The sequence below is a fragment of the Crinia signifera genome, chromosome 4, assembly GCF_055691185.1.
Source record: "Crinia signifera chromosome 4, ASM5569118v1, whole genome shotgun sequence".
NCBI classification, from domain to species: Eukaryota; Metazoa; Chordata; class Amphibia; order Anura; family Myobatrachidae; genus Crinia; species Crinia signifera.
In genome coordinates this window covers 317923087-317939464 of record NC_139220.1, presented here as the reverse complement: position 1 = coordinate 317939464, position 16378 = coordinate 317923087, and the positions used below count along the sequence as shown (strand labels likewise).

The 16378-nt window shown below is 46.2% G+C and overlaps 1 protein-coding gene across 1 annotated transcript in view; it reads right to left on the bottom strand.

Moving 5' to 3' along the window:
- Positions 1 to 3285: 3285 nt before the first annotated feature.
- Positions 3286 to 16378, bottom strand: part of LOC146075910 (uncharacterized) — a 30190-nt gene continuing 17097 nt past the window's right edge. Inside the window, exon 2 of the mRNA XM_083185599.1 lies at positions 3286 to 8689. Within this exon, the coding sequence (XP_083041725.1) occupies positions 7306 to 8511 (1206 nt within the window). The 5' untranslated portion in view covers positions 8512 to 8689 and the 3' untranslated portion in view covers positions 3286 to 7305. The remainder of the gene's footprint in view (positions 8690 to 16378) is intronic.

Here is a 16378-nt window from a genome sequence, read left to right as displayed (position 1 = left end):
CTGTGTCACTGTTTAATACAATGTAGATTGCAGAGGTGTTTATAGACGTGTGATCTCACCTACTGTCACTGAGGACTTGGCAGGGCCCTGTAGGGTGATACAGTGCAGTGTGCAGGGTGACTATAGAAATATCCAGAACTCATACATCAGCCAGTCACAGAAGGAAACCCCGTACTCAGAGGAGCTGCAGGAATTCTGTACTGGATACACAGCTCTTTTTTGTACGACCATGTTTCCCCAACAAGAAGACCAACCCCGATAATAATCCCTACCCTTATTTCTGCACAACGGTCCAAAATAATCCCTACCCTGGAAATAAACCCCGGCTAAATCCCCATTTTGTTCAGTCCCTGTGCTAAACTACAATGCTTCCATCTCCCCCCCCTGCATGAAATGGATGCTGCTGTTAAAGATTTAGCCCTGGCAGCCCTGGTACCGCTGAAGCCTCTGCTGGTATCAGCAGTCCCAGGGATGCATTGCGCATGTGACATCACCGCGTACCTCAAGGATTGAGCGGCATCCGTACACAGGCGGGAGCGAAGTGACTGAGCGGCAGCAGCGGGAAGGCAGATTGGCTGAAAAACGCGGAAGGAAAGCGGCAATTGTGCTTAAAATAGAAGGTGAATGAGGGGCATAATGGGGATAAAAGCAGGACTGAGGGGCATGATGGTGATAAAAGCAGGACTGATGGGCATGATGGGGATAAAAGCAGGACTGATGGGCATAATGGGGATAAAAGCAGGACTGAGGGGCATGACGGGGATAAAAGCAGGACTGAAGGGCATGATGGGGATAAAAGCAGGACTGAGGGGCATGATGGTGATAAAAGCAGGACTAATGGGCATGATGGGGATAAAAGCAGGACTGAGGGGCATGATGGTGATAAAAGCAGGACTAATGGGCATGATAGGGATAAAAGCAGGACTGATGGGCATGATGGGGATAAAAGCAGGACTGAGGGGCATGATGAGGATAAAAGCAGGACTGAGGGGCATGATGGTGATACTGATGGGCATGATGGGGATAAAAGCAGGACTGAGGGGCCTGATAGGGATAAAAGCAGGACTGAGGGGCATGATGAGGATAAAAGCAGGACTGAGGGGCATGATGGGGATAAAAGCAGGACTGGGGGAGCGTTGATGGATTGTAATTTAAGCCCAAGCAGTTTTCAGTACTCAGACATCACCAGACCAGAAGTTACGCTGACCGTCGAGAAGAAGTTAAAAATGTGTTCTTTATTGTGCTTACAGTCCTCATATTTATGCTATAAAATACTGTTCCCCCACTCCCATAAAGGAGGGCTTATTACAAAAAACATACATATTTATTTACAACACACCCCTAAGGTGGGGTTAACAATTAAAACTTTGGTTCAACGTAGGGAAACGTAGGAAAACGTGGTATCTCTGACATCATAATAGGAGTGAACCTCTATAGAATGGGAGTAGTTTCTATATTACGCTAACTATTGCAGTCACCTCCCATAGAATGTATGGATCCTTCTAGAAACCTTGTCTTATAAGGGAATGTATATTCTTCTCCCCCAATGTATCTATTGGAATGTGGTTCTGTAGTCGTGGCTTGTACTCCACATCTGGTTTGAATCTATATTAATTGGTGTTCTTAGCAAATATAGAGACTTATAGAGAACATACATTCATATTAACTGTTTCAACTCCTTGAGGATAGAACCATACATTTGTTCTAATTCTTATAACACATAATCCTTAATACTTTGTACTTAAAGGAATCTTCAGCTTATATAGACAATATAGTATTTAGTAAGATTCCCTTTATCAATGTTAATTAAAATAAGCCCTATGTTGTTTTTTGGAACAAAAACAAATTACTACATTGTCTTATCGGGGAAACACGGTGTAGCCACAGCATCAGCAGAACAGGAGCTGCCGAGTGGGACCAGTGGGCAGCAGCAGCTCAGGGTCACTGTCCGCATACAGAGGCCCTGCACCCCTCCAAAGATGGCTGCCGTCTGGTTGGAGACAGATGCTAGAGGTGCTCCAGAACCTCTAACATCTGACAGGGGAGTGATCAGTGCTACTTGGAAATGCAGATTACTCGAGCGCTGTCACACAGTGCACACCCCCAGACAATGAGCATGTGATAGTCCCTGGGCAACGAGCTCCCCCTGGCATGCATGTATTCTCCCTGGGCAACAAGCATGTAACTCCACCTGCCAACCAGCCTGTAACGTCCCCTGTGGCAATGAGCATGTAATGGTATATGGTCACTAGGTCGACAAGAGGAAGGTAGACAGTCATTAGTTCAACCACTGAATGTCAACATGCATGAAGGTTGACATGACTGAAGTTCAGCATAGGATTAGGTCGACACTATTAGGTCGACATGGGGTTTTTCACTTTTTTTGAGCTGACAGGTGGTATTTCATGTCCTACCATCCACTAGGACGTGGTGGGAAAATAAAATATTGTGCCGAGCAAAGCGAGTCATGCGAGGGGACGTGATGCAATGTCCATGTCGACTGTGTCAATTTACGGGACAAAATAGTGAAAAACCCCATGTCAACCTTTTGACTGTGGACCTTGTGCATGTCAACCTAATGCATGTGTCGATCTAACCATGTCGACCTTGGTGCATGTCAACCTTCAGTGGTCGACCTAATGACTGTCGACCTTCCTCTTGTCGAACCTATGACCCATACCCCATGTAACCATTGGCAATGAGCATGTAACCCCTGGCATCTAGAAAGAAACCCCCAATAAGCATGCAATGTCTGGCAACGAGCCTGTAACTCCTGTCAAAGAGCATGTAGGAAAGCAGCAGTTATGTGGCATAAAATGTAAAGGTATTATGATGTGTGGTATAATGTGTAATAAGCATTTTGGTGTAATAGGCATTACAGTGTGGGGTATAATGTGTGATCCTGGTGTAGTGTGTCTAAGGGGCTTTCCCTGGCATAGTGTGTGTTGTAATGTGAATTGGTACTAATACGTGGCAATGCCACTTCCCCCGAAGCCACACCCTACTTTTTTGCCTACATATGGACCCTTATTCAGATCTGCTCGCAGTACAAATTTGTTCTCAAAATGGGCAAAGACATGTACACTGCAGGTGGGGCAGATGTAACAGGTGCAGAGAGAGTTAGATTTATGAGAGTTATTTTGTTTCTGTGCAGGGTAAATACTGGCTGCATTATTTTTACACTGCAATTTGTATTTCAGTTTCAACACACCCCACCCAAATGTAACTCTCTCTGCACCTGTTACATTTGCCCCACCTGCAGTGCACATGGTTTTGCCCATTTTGAGAACAAATTTGTACTGCGATCTGATCTGAATAAGGGCCATAGTGAAAATGGTAAGGAAGGTTAGCCAAAATCGCCCAGTGTTACGAGGGCTTGCGATACCGATGTGCGTTCGGTATTGCAACTAAAAAACAGAGGCCTCATTCTGATCTGCTCGGTAATATACGAAGCTCGCAGCTTACCCAGCAGTTTCTGTGCCGCACCGCCGTATCCCCTCACAACTATACAAGGGGATGTGTTATGAACACAGCTGTATATATTACAGAGCTCAGTCCCGGCACCAGCAGAACAGTTGTATATTACAGAGCTCAGTACCAGCACCAGCAGAACAGTTGTATATTACAGAGCTCAGTACCAGCACCAGCAGAACAGTGGTATATTACAGAGTTCAGTACCAGCACCAGCAGAACAGCTGTATATTACAGAGTTCAGTACCAGCACCAGCAGAACAGCTGTATATTACAGAGCTCAGTACTGGTACCAACAGAACAGCTGCATATTACAGAGCTCAGTACCAGAATCAGCAGAACAGCTGTATATTACAGAGCTCAGTACCAGCATCAGCAGAACAGCTGTATATTACAGAGCTCAGTAGCAGCATCAGCAGAACAGCTGTATATTACAGAGCTCAGTACCAGCATCAGCAAAACAGCTGTATATTACAGAGCTCAGTACCGGTACCAACAGAACAGCTGTATATTACAGAGCTCAGTACCAGCATCAGCAGTACAGCTGTATATTAGAGCTCCGTACCTGCACCAACAGAACAGCTGTATATTACAGAGCTCAGTACCAGCATCAGCAGAACAGCTGTATATTACAGAGCTCAGTACCGGCAGCAGCAGAACAGCTGTATATTACAGAGCTCAGCACCAGCAGAACAGCTGTATATTACAGAGCTCAGTACCAGCAGAGCAGCTGTATATTACAGAGCCCAGTACTGGCACTAGCAGAACAGCTGTATATTACAGAGCTCAGTACCAGCATCAGCAGTACAGCTGTATATTACAGAGCTCAGTACTGGCAGCAGAACAGCTGTATATTACAGAGCTCAGTACCGGCAGCAGCAGAACAGCTGTATATTACAGAGCTCAGTACCAGCAGCAGCAGCAGCAGAACAGCTGTATATTACAGAGCTCAGTACCGGCACAAGGAGAACAGTTGTATATTACAGAGCTCAGTACCGTCATCAGCAGAACATCTGTATATTACAGAGTGCAGTACATGCACCAGCAGAACAGCTGTATATTACAGAGCTCAGTCCCGGCACCAGCAGAGCAGCTGTATATTACAGAGCTCAATACCGGAACCAGTACCAGCAGAACAGCTGTATATTACAGAGTTCAGTACCAGCACCAGCAGAACAGTGGTATATTACAGAGTTCAGTACCAGCACCAGCAGAACAGCTGTATATTACAGAGCTCAATACCGGTGCCAGTAGCAGCAGAACAGCTGTATATTACAGAGCTCAGTACCAGCAGAACAGCTGTATTTTACAGAGCTCAGTACTGGTACCTTTAGAACAGATGTATATTAAAGACCTCAATACCGGCACCAGCAGAACAGCTCTATATTACCAAGCTAAGTACCGGCACCAGCAGAACAGCAGTATATTACAGAGCTCAGTACCAGCACCAGCAGAACAGCTGTATATTATAGAGCTCAGTACCGGCACCAGCAGAACAGCTGTATATTACAGAGCTCAGTATCAGCATCAGAACAGCTGTATATTACAGAGCTCAGTACCAGCATCAGCAGAACAGCTGTATATTACAGAGCTCAGTACCAGCACCAGTAGAACAGCTGTATATTACAGAGCTCAGTACTAGCACCAGCAGAACAGCTGTATATTACAGAGCTCAGTACCGGCACCAGCAGAACAGCTGTATATTTCAGGGCTCACTACCAGCAGCCCCGTCACCACTGTTTGTAGTTTTACTGCAGCTTTAGTTCCTAATAGAGAGACTGTCCAAGGAAGAAAGTGCCCCTAAGACCACTCCTGTATCTAGCAGGACTGATTTATACAAACCCAGTCCTTAAAGTGGTCCTGCAGAGGTGGTGGAACTCTCTTCCCCCACCTCTATCCCCCCCCATATGTCACAGCCAGGGTGGGTGCTAAGGTGTTTGGTGTCTCCCTGAAAGCTTTAAATTTATGGCCTATCCCACACACCCATAAAAAGAATAATGTGGGCCACATAATACCATCCCTAATTCAACTTATGCCCCACATTGCACGCCGAAGACACGCAGCAAACATTTAGGGCATGGATTTTTGGGACAGGGGATTATGCAGACTGTAATGCCCATTACATATTATGCCACATAAGTGCCACTTACCCTACTTGCTCATTGGTAGGGTTTACTTGCTCAATGCCTGGGGTTTCTTGCTTGATCCAATTTCTAGTCTTGAGCCGGCGCATCATTTGAAATAGCCGCAGCGTGGATGGATGTAACTGCTCTGGCTCTGCCAGGTTTCCCAATGCTCTGCCCGACTGTCTCTTTTAGTGATGCAGGCAGGGACAGACAGCGGGTCAAGGTGAGTGGGCGGAGGCAGAAATCATGACAGACCATAGAAGGCAACGCTTTCCCAATCAGCGGAGGTCTAATTCTAATACTGCTGAGCAAATAAGGGATGTAGTCAATTTCCCGGCGGTCGGAATCCCGGCGTTCAGAATCCCGACCGCCGAAATCCTGAAACTTTCTCCCTCCGTGGGTGTCCACGACACTCATAGAGGGAGAATAAATTAGCGTGCCGAGCGTAGCAAGGGGGCGCTCCAAGTTTCCCCCTTGTAAGGATTTCGGCGGTCAGAATTCCATACCGAATCCAGCAAATAAAACATTTATTTTTTTAACAAAGCATCTTTTCTTACATAGGTGCAGGGACCATCTATTTGCTTTAGAGCCCGAAATGCAGAAGTGTTCACTAAATTGTTATTTTACATCTGGTCGCCCCATGGCTCATTTTGCGGGTGAGCTGATCCACTGTAGCGCGTCTGTTGGCCCTGAAGCACCTTCGTAACCAATATTCACCTCATACATCAATGGCACATGGGCCCTTATTCTAGTTGACTCGAATGGATGCGTATTTTCGAACGGCCAGCGAGCGTTCTCAGCCCCACCTACCGTATGGATCGCACACACGAATGCATTAAGACGCCGAGCGAACGGACGAGTGGATTTAACATGTGAACAACTCCCCCATCTGTGGAAACCTCCCCCATCTTCCGATGGTCGCCGACCATCGAATGAAGGACAGAGCGGTCAAACAGCTCCGAGTGCTGTAGACCACTTGGACATTTCTCCGTGTGAATGCAGGGATATGGGTGGGCAGCTGGCATCCGGCTATGTCAGCTGTCCTCCCCCAACACATGCGTCACAGCCAGATTACCATACGTATGCCCAGTGTTTTCATGGGAACGCCCATGAAACACGGGGCGTATGCATATGGTAATGAGCCCAAACAGCCCCTCACGCCCCTCTCCACCCCCTGCTCGGATTGTTCCGACCGATTGTTTTCTGTACAAAATTCACGCCATATTCGGACGTGCGCGGCATTCGCACATGTGCAGAAATATCTCTGCATATGAGCAAACACCAAACATCGGCCGATCGACCGCACACGGAGCCGTCCGACTCAATCAGAATAAGGGCCATGGTGATTATCAGTTTCCACATCAGTTAAGCACAGCGGTCCCATTTGTCCAGTAATGATAAACAGTCACCACAGCAGCACGTGAACAGGTCACAATCTGCTCTGATCATAAATACTGACACCCTTGGCCTGAATGTTGGTAAACATAACATTTTACACATCATACAATGAGTGATGTCTGCAAGTGGCCTTTCACACACATTATATACCCACCAAGCCAGTGCATGCTATGTAGTATACTTCATGGGGAACACAGTGCTGTCATATGTAGGAGGTGGCCATAATTATGTGACTCAGCCTTGTCATTTCTCTCATTTGATGTATAACAAGCTGTAGCCTATGGGAAAATATTTGCTGCATTAAGTACATTTATATGGTTTCTTTCCTATGTGACGACTGATGTTTCACAAGATTTGAATTCTGGGAAAAACATTTGCTGCATTCAGAACATTTATATGGTTTCTCTCCGGTGTGACTCATCTGATGTCGGACAAGATGGGACGTATTGGAAAAACATTTGCTGCATTCAGAGCATTTATATGGCTTCTCCCCTGTGTGACTCCTCTGATGTAGGACAAGATGTGACTCCTGGGAAAAACATTTAATGCATTCAGAACATTTATATGGTTTCTCTCCTGTGTGACTTCTCTGATGTCGGACAAGATCTGGCTTCTGGTAAAAACATTTGCTGCATTCAGAACATTTATATGGCTTCTCTCCTGTGTGACTCCTCTGATGTAGGACAAGCTGTGACTTCTCTGAAAAACATTTGCTGCATTCAGAACATTTATATGGTTTCTCTCCTGTGTGAATCCTCTGATGTCGGACAAGATCTGGCTTCTGGGAAAAACATTTGCTGCATTCAGAACATTTATATGGTTTCTCTCCTGTGTGACTCCTCTGATGTCGGACAAGATGTAACTTCTGGGAAAAACATTTGCTGCATTCAGAACATTTATATGGTTTCTCTCCTGTGTGACTCCTCTGATGTAGGACAAGCTTTGACTTACTGGGAAAACATTTGCTGCATTCAGAACATTTATATGGCTTCTCTCCTGTGTGACTCCTCTGATGAGTGACAAGATGTGACTTTTGGGAAAAACATTTGCTGCATTCAGAGCATTTATATGGTCTCTCTCCTGTGTGAATCCTCTGATGTTGGACAAGATCTGACTTATGGGAAAAACATTTGCTACATTCAGAACATTTATATGGTTTCTCTCCTGTGTGACTCCTCTGATGTCGGACAAGCTGTGACTTACTGGGAAAACATTTGCTGCATTCAGAACATTTATATGGTTTCTCTCCTGTGTGACTCCTCTGATGTAGGACAAGCTTTGACTTACTGGGAAAACATTTGCTGCATTCAGAACATTTATATGGCTTCTCTCCTGTGTGACTCCTCTGATGTATGACAATATGTGACTCATAGGAAAAACTTTTGCTGCATTCAGAACATTTATATGGTTTCTCTCCTGTGTGACTCGTCTGATGTACCAGAAGCTGTGATTTATATGTAAAGCCTTTGTCACACTCAGAGCACACATGTGGTCTCTTTCCTGTGAGGTTCATCATGTACAAGATAAGAAAAATTAATTGTTGAATGTTTGAATTGTTGAATATCCGCAAAATAAAGTCACTTTAATCCTCCAGGTGTAAGAAGAAATGATGACTTTAGTTGGCTGGATCAGAGAACAACGTCACCTTGAGCAAGATTTGGACTCAAAATATAAGAAGATGTTGTACAATCGTCCTGTAAGACAGGTAAAATGTAAAAGGTTAACATACTGTAGTACAAGTGTGATGTCAGGGTTATATTGTGTAAGGAACATTTCTATATAGAACACATATCAGTTGTGGACCATTGTTTTATATTTCTGTATGCTGCCAAATGGCTGGGACTATTTGCTGTCAGATGCACAGCACAGATCTCGCTACCTTACTACAGCAGATACCAGTTGTGTGAACCCGGACAGGTTATGGGTTTAGTGCTTTGGCTCTGGATTGGTTTTGCCAAAACCACTCTCCCAGGTTTTGTGTTTTGGATCTTTTTTTTTTTTTTTATAATAGAAACCATAAAAAATTACAGAATGTTTTTTGTTCCTACAGTATTATTACAACAATGACATTTATTTCCACTCATTTCCCATCTAGTCTGATCACCTCACAACTCATATAATTGCTTTTTAAGCCAAAATGTTGTATCAAAATAGCTGGATGACCAACAAAAGCCCAGGACACACGGGGCGACGCTGCCTCCATGCTGAGTTAGGTGCTAAAGCACAGATCGCTCAGCACACATGGCGGCACACAAGCGATGCACCTGCGATGTGTGCTGAGCAATCTGTGCATCTAATGTAGGATAAGCAGGATAGACAGTGCATGTATCACCATCACTATATGGTGTACACACAGGGCGACACTGCCTCCATGCTGACTGAGGTGCTAAAGCACAGATCGCTCAGCACACATGGCGGCACACAAGCAATGCACCAATTATGTGTGCTGAGCAATCTGTGCATCTAATGTAGGATAAGCAGGATAGACAGTGCATGCATCACCATCGCTATACGGTGTACACACGGGGTGACGCTGCCTCCATGCAGAGTGAGGTGCTAAAGCATAGATCGCTCAGCACACATGGCGGCACACAAGCGATGCACCTGTGATGTGTGCTGAGCAATCTGTGCATCTAATGTAGGATAAGCAGGATAGACAGTGCATGCATCACCATCGCTATAGGGTGTACACACGGGGTGACGCTGCCTCCATGCTGAGTGAGGTGCTAAAGCATAGATCGCTCAGCACACATGGCGGCACACAAGCGATGCACCTGCGATGTGTGCTGAGCAATCTGTGCATCTAATGTAGGATAGGCAGGATAGACAGTGCATGCATCACCATCGCTATACGGTGTACACACGGGGCGACGCTGCCTCCATGCTGAGTGAGGTGCTAAAGCACAGATCGTCAGCACACATGGCGGCACACAAGCGATGCACCCGTGATGTGTGCTGAGCAATCTGTGTATCTAATGTAGGATAACCAGGATAGACAGTGCATGCATCACCATCGCTATACGGTGTACACACAGGGCGACGCTGCCTCCATGCTGAGTGAGGTGCTAAAGCACAGATCGCTCAGCACACATGGCGGCACACAAGTGATGCACCCGTGATGTGTGCTGAGCAATCTGTGCATCTAATGTAGGATAACCAGGATAGACAGTGCATGCATCACCATACGTTGTACACACGGGGCGACGCTGCCTCCATGCTGAGTGAGGTGCTAAAGCACAGATCGCTCAGCACACATGGCGGCACACAAGTGATGCACCCGTGATGTGTGCTGAGCAATCTGTGCATGTAATGTAGGATAAGCAGGATAGACAGTGCATGCATCACTATAGGGTGTACACACGAGGTGACGCTGCCTCCATGCTGAGTGAGGTGCTAAAGCACAGATCACTCAGCACACATGGTGGCACACAAGCGATGCACCCGCCATGTGTGCTGAGCAATCTGTGTATCTACTGTAGGATAAGCAGGATAGACAGTGCATGTATCACCATCGCTATAGGGTGTACACACATAGCAATCATATATGGGAGAGTGCTACTTCCACCAAATACCTACCGCGGGACTGTATGGACATATTGGATAATACACTACCATTGGTAACTAGGAGATGCTATAGGAACGGAGCCACTAATTAGTGGACTCTACAAATACGGTACTGTATGAACTGGACACAATTGAACTATTTCTCAATTTTTTTTACCAAATGCCCCCTTTTTATAATATGGAATGTTATATGTTTTTTAATAAATAATCTGTTATATTTTTACCGAATTGGCACTTCTAATATTAGTAATTTGTTGATACATGTATTGTTTAGCACAGTGTACCCCCTCCATTTTCTTTGTCTAGAAGGGGGCTGACTATCCCCTTTTTGTCACCGCAGCACAGTAGGATCCGGAGTGTCTTCCACGGGGTCCAGTAAGGGGGTGTTTGGGCCTATGGGGGTCCTTCCTCAGAAGCTCACTGTGCTGTGTAATCCATCTGCTGTCTTGGAGGAGCCGGCACCCCCAAGATTAAGCTTGCAGCAAGTATTATCCTTGGCTGATATTCACCTATCCAATATTACACCAGCTGTGGTGTTACATGCTTGTTTTTAATTTCTTAATGTGAGTGTAAACCTGTAACTAACCTGTTATTTTACCTATACAGTGTTGCACTATATATACTTCCTGTTTTAGGTACCTTTTGAACCTTCACATCACTATCGGGTCAGAGTGATCTATGCAGGACCGTAGTGTCCCTATTCTGCCTATATAAAATGATCTATTATGTGAGTGGGATATCAAAATTATTATTCTTCATGGTGATCCTACTATCTGCACTATGGGCCTTATTCTGGTTGGTGCGTACTTTCCTGTATACTTTCGGATGGCGTTCTTTAGCCGTCTGCGCATGCGTGGGGAACGCTATGCGCATGTGCCACGCATGGTCTACGTACTTGTTTTCACTAATACCGTACAGAAATGTGCACCGCAATCACTCTGGAAATATGGGCGTATTATGGGCGTCATTCGGAAATACACAGGGGCGTAGTTTCAAAGTGGGCTAAACTGGGCGGAAACATGGGCAGACACGGGGGAGTGCACTTATTTTGGTAGGCGTGCATTCGGACAGCACACCGAATGCATGCGAACAAAAAGGCAAGAAATATGCGGTGTCCATAAGCAAGTATTGCTTTGCGGACACCACTCGGTCATGCGCTAGGAAAACGGAACGCCTAATCAGGACGGCCGCACCTCAACCAATGTCAGCTGAACACAATACAATCACCTCCTTTACTCGTTGTTAATTACACGCTTGTCACTGCTTCAATTGGAACCATTGCAGCTTAAATGGACCATTACTAAACACACACATATATGCTGCACTTTTCACACACTTTTACACTGCAAATAATGAACACAACTTAATATTAATAATACAAATACACATGTCACTTCTACATGTATCAATTAAACCACACATTTGGGGGAAACAAAAAAACATTTATTAAATGAACTTATAAAATAAATTAGAAACCGTCACAAAATAAAAGGTAGCATAGCAGGAATAAAAGTAAATAATATATAATAAATCCATGTATTGTAGACATACATAGCCACAGCAGAATCATTAGGAACACATCAGGTGGCTTCACAACCAAAGTATAGCACCAACACTTCAAGTACAGCAGACAGTAATGCTAGCCGAAACAGGGCAACAGGGGAACCAAACATGACATTCGAAACGAGGGCAAATGTGGGTACCCTCTGCACGGAATTGGACACAGGAAGCTGACACACACAGCTCAATGAAAGATTTGGGAAGACATAAGGGTGGAGATTAATGCGGACACAAGTTCATTTGCGGGCACGTTTGGCCCTGGCAGGCTCCTTGCCAAGTGCAGCAGCTCTTCGGCCACGGCCACGGTCAGATGGTGGGCCAGGTGGAGCAGATGCTGGGGAGGGGGTGGATGGTCTTCCCCCTCTGGCAGCAGGGAGTGCTGATGGTGAGAATGCACCAGAAACGGATGACATTAAGACCCTATTGCTGGCAACTAGCTCCACCATAAGCTCATTATGGTGGAGGAGGAGGTCATTTTGCCGCAGGGCTTGATCAGCCAGCACCTGCAGGCTAGCAGCAATTGATTGCTGGGTGACAGCCATAGCCTGCAGGCTCCCAGCGATACTTTGGTGGCTCCTGACCAAACCCTGCAAGACCTCCTCGGTCCTACGCACCCGCTCTGATGCCGACTCTCCCTGCTGCTGAATATGGGCAAGCACCTGCACCCACCTGGTCAATTCAGCCTCGGTCAGTGGCTGCTGCACGGGCCTGGTACTCATGGCAGGTGACACAGACTCCTCAACCTCCTCAAGAGATTCTTGACCAAGCGATGGGGATGCTGGTGAAAGAGAACATTACAATTACAACACATTCCATGCAAAATTAGAACCAGCTACTTATGGCATGGCAAATAATTACCTTCAAGCAAAGAAGCCATGACTTCCGCTGGGGACTCGCTGTCCATGGTGCTCACCCCCCGGACCTCCTTGACTGCAATGCAGCACTCTGCCATCTCTTCCAGGGGGGTGAGCTTCAGCTTTGATGGCATGGGGCCAGCCCCAGAGGTGTGGCTGTGTTCCCACCGCTGGGTCAATTTCTTCTTGAGGTTCGTTTTGAAGTCGTGCCACCTGCAATCAAAGTTTACATATTAATACATGTCACTCCTCATGTTTGCTGTAGCACCCATTGCAATCTGCAACAGATTACAACATGTGCCTCATGACACCAAACTTACATGATATTAAATTTGAAACCCAACCCTTAGAAGATACACTCACACTCACCCTACAATAACTATCAATTAAATGACATGGCAAACATGTCTGTGCCTCCAAGCAACGTGACCGGCCATTGACCAACTCCATCTAACATCTAATGTAAACATTACTGGTCTTGTACTGCTCAAATGTAACACACATGAACTTGCCTCTTCTTAACATGCTCCGTCTCACGAACTTGTGGAGCCACCGCATTAATCTCCGCCGTTATGTCCTCCCAGATCTTCCATCTCCTTGTGTGTGTCAACCGGTCCTGTGGACACTCGATCCAATCCCGTGCGCGGGGCACCAGGATGGCAAGCTCCTGCGCTTCGAATGCCATGTTTCTGGTGGTTGGTTCCTCTGTTGCCCTATTTCGGCCATGGCCACTGGCACCGCCACGGCCACTGGCACGGCCACCTGTCGCTGTACTCGAAGTGCTGGGCAGGCTACTCTGTTGGGAAGCCACCTGCTGTGTTCCCAATGATTCTGCTGAGGCTGAAGATGGGCCAGCTGCCGATTGGCCTGATGTAGATGGCCCATCTGGCTGCTGTTCTCCCAATGGCTGGTCTGGGTTGATGGGGACATAGGTGGTGCTGGAGTCCATGCGGGCAAACAGGTCCTGGCACTCCTGCTCTTCCTCAGATAGAGATCCAGCCATGTTTGCAACAACATTGCATTTGTCTAACACACCTTTATATCCTATTTCTGTAATTGGCGTACATCAGCGACACCCTGCGTTCCGTATGGCCGCGTTCCGTATGGCAGCGTCGACCGTGCGGCGCATAGGCCACGCCCCTAGCTGCGAAAAAGAAAAAAAACAGGCAAACTTAGTAAGTCTGATTTAGTAGGTAATTGCAGATTTGTACTCCAATGACCAAATAAAACTAAGGTCACACATGACATGTATATGTGAATGTACATCTGTACTGAGCACTTGTTTGGTATGTAGTACAAATGACACTACCCATTCCATATGTAAATCCAGTCCACCACTTAGGCAATAGTAATCAGTGATAGCATCCAAATCACATGTGAAAGGTCTCCAAATTCTGCCTTGATGCTAGCTACATTTCATTCAACATCTAGTGTGGCCCAGTAGAAGGTAAGTGTACACATGGCACCATGGCCTAATATTGGGAAAAGGTCTTGCACTATTTGCTATGTTTCTGCTGTATAGCTTTCACTATAATAAAGCTGTTTAGTACCTTGTAGAGTTAGGTGTAACTGGCCAGTGATGCAGACTATTTCACCTGTTGTTTTCACCCATGTTTGGTGAATGTAATAGATTATATATAATGGGTTGCAAACTTCTTTCACCCTGTCTGTTTAGGAGATACTAAGTAATGGCATGGTCTGCTAAACTATGGAAAGGTACAGCAAGTGTTGTTTTGCGATGCAATGGGTTAGCCGTCTGTTGTCGCGCATACACGCTGTTAATGTCAAAATGAACAATAAAGTTAATACCAAATATCACTCTGAACAACCAATTACAGGACATGATTGCTTGAATTGTGCCATTGCTAAGATGGTGGCCTATGGCAGAGCAGCACCTTTCTCTGCCGCGGAGCTGAGGGCACTGGTCTCTGTTATGGAGACCAGGCTGGGGCGTGCGGGGCCCTTCATTAGCAACCGCCAGAAGCGCCAAGCATATGCGGCTGCCCGCAGGCGCATATTCGCGCGCACCCAGGTGCACAGGACCATCGCCCAGCTGGAGCGGCGATGGACTGATCCGAGGCGCCGGGAGCCCGAAAAGCTCCAGCAAATAAGGGCCAGCATTGCACGATGTAAGTGTTTACACATTAAATGTCCAATTGTACATTAATGCTTACATGACCTTTTTTGTCCCAATAAGGTAACCTGGTTCATCATGAGTTAACCATGACATACTCTATCTGTGTGGTACCTCATGTTAGACATGTTGTAATGTGTGTGTAATATGTCATTTTTTGGGATGCAGGATGAATGAACAATTCATGTGACTTATTTAACACTCTGCATTTTGATTTCCCTTACAGCACGTGACCGTGCAAGACGGGCCTGTTAAGAGGGCCAGGAGGAGGAGGCCCCCCCTGAAGAAGTGGCCGAGGAGGAGGCCACAGAAGTGGCCGAGGAGGAGGCCACAGAAGTGGCCGAGGAGGAGCCCACAGAAGTGGCCGAGGAGGAGCCCACAAAAGTGGCCGAGGAGGAGCCCACAGAAGTGGCCGAAGAGGAGCCCACAGAAGTGGCCGAAGAGGAGGCCACAGAACCCATGGTGGAGGCCACAGACGAAGTGGGCGAGGAGGAGGTGGCCGAGGAGTTTATGGGCCACGAGGAGGTGGCCGAGGAGGTTCTTGAAGAGGAGGAGGCATGTGAAGTGCTGGAGGAAGAAGGAATTGGTAGGTAAACATAAGGCATCATTAATAATTGGTGGTAGTACTATTTGTTAGGTACCACTGGTGAATCTAGTGTGTTTTACTCTATTAGTAATAAATAAACAAAAGTGGGTTACAACAGACACACATAGGGGTTATAGGCCCAAGCTGCAAACGTGGAATCTGGAGCCTCAGGTAGGTGATGCGTTTTTGTTTATGGGGGGCCTTTCTATTTGTTTGGTGTAAGGAAGCGGCTTAGTGCAGCAGCTTCACCTATCTGGCAATGTGACTGAATCCGGAAGTAAGGGGTAGAGGGACTAGGCTAGCCTTTAAATGTGGTATCCATCCATCCATCCATCCATCCATGTAACCATCCATCCATCCATGTAACCATCCATCCATGTATGTATCTATCTATCATGCAGTTTAGCTATTAAGCAGTGACATGCAGGTAAATATGTATGGCAAAATGTGGCATGTAGTATTGGATGTAGCTTTCTAGTAGATTGGTTATTGGTAAGGCAGGAGATTTTGATCAGTCACATATTCAGTAGTGTAAGCCAGTGTGTGTGTGTGTGTGTTTGTGTGTGTGTGTGTGCCCATTTTATTTTTTACCATTACAAACAGTATTGCCTATGTAATTGTTTGTATGTATGATTTTGCATGCTTTAAGTCAGTGGTCGCCAACCTTATTTGGGGTGTGAGCTAC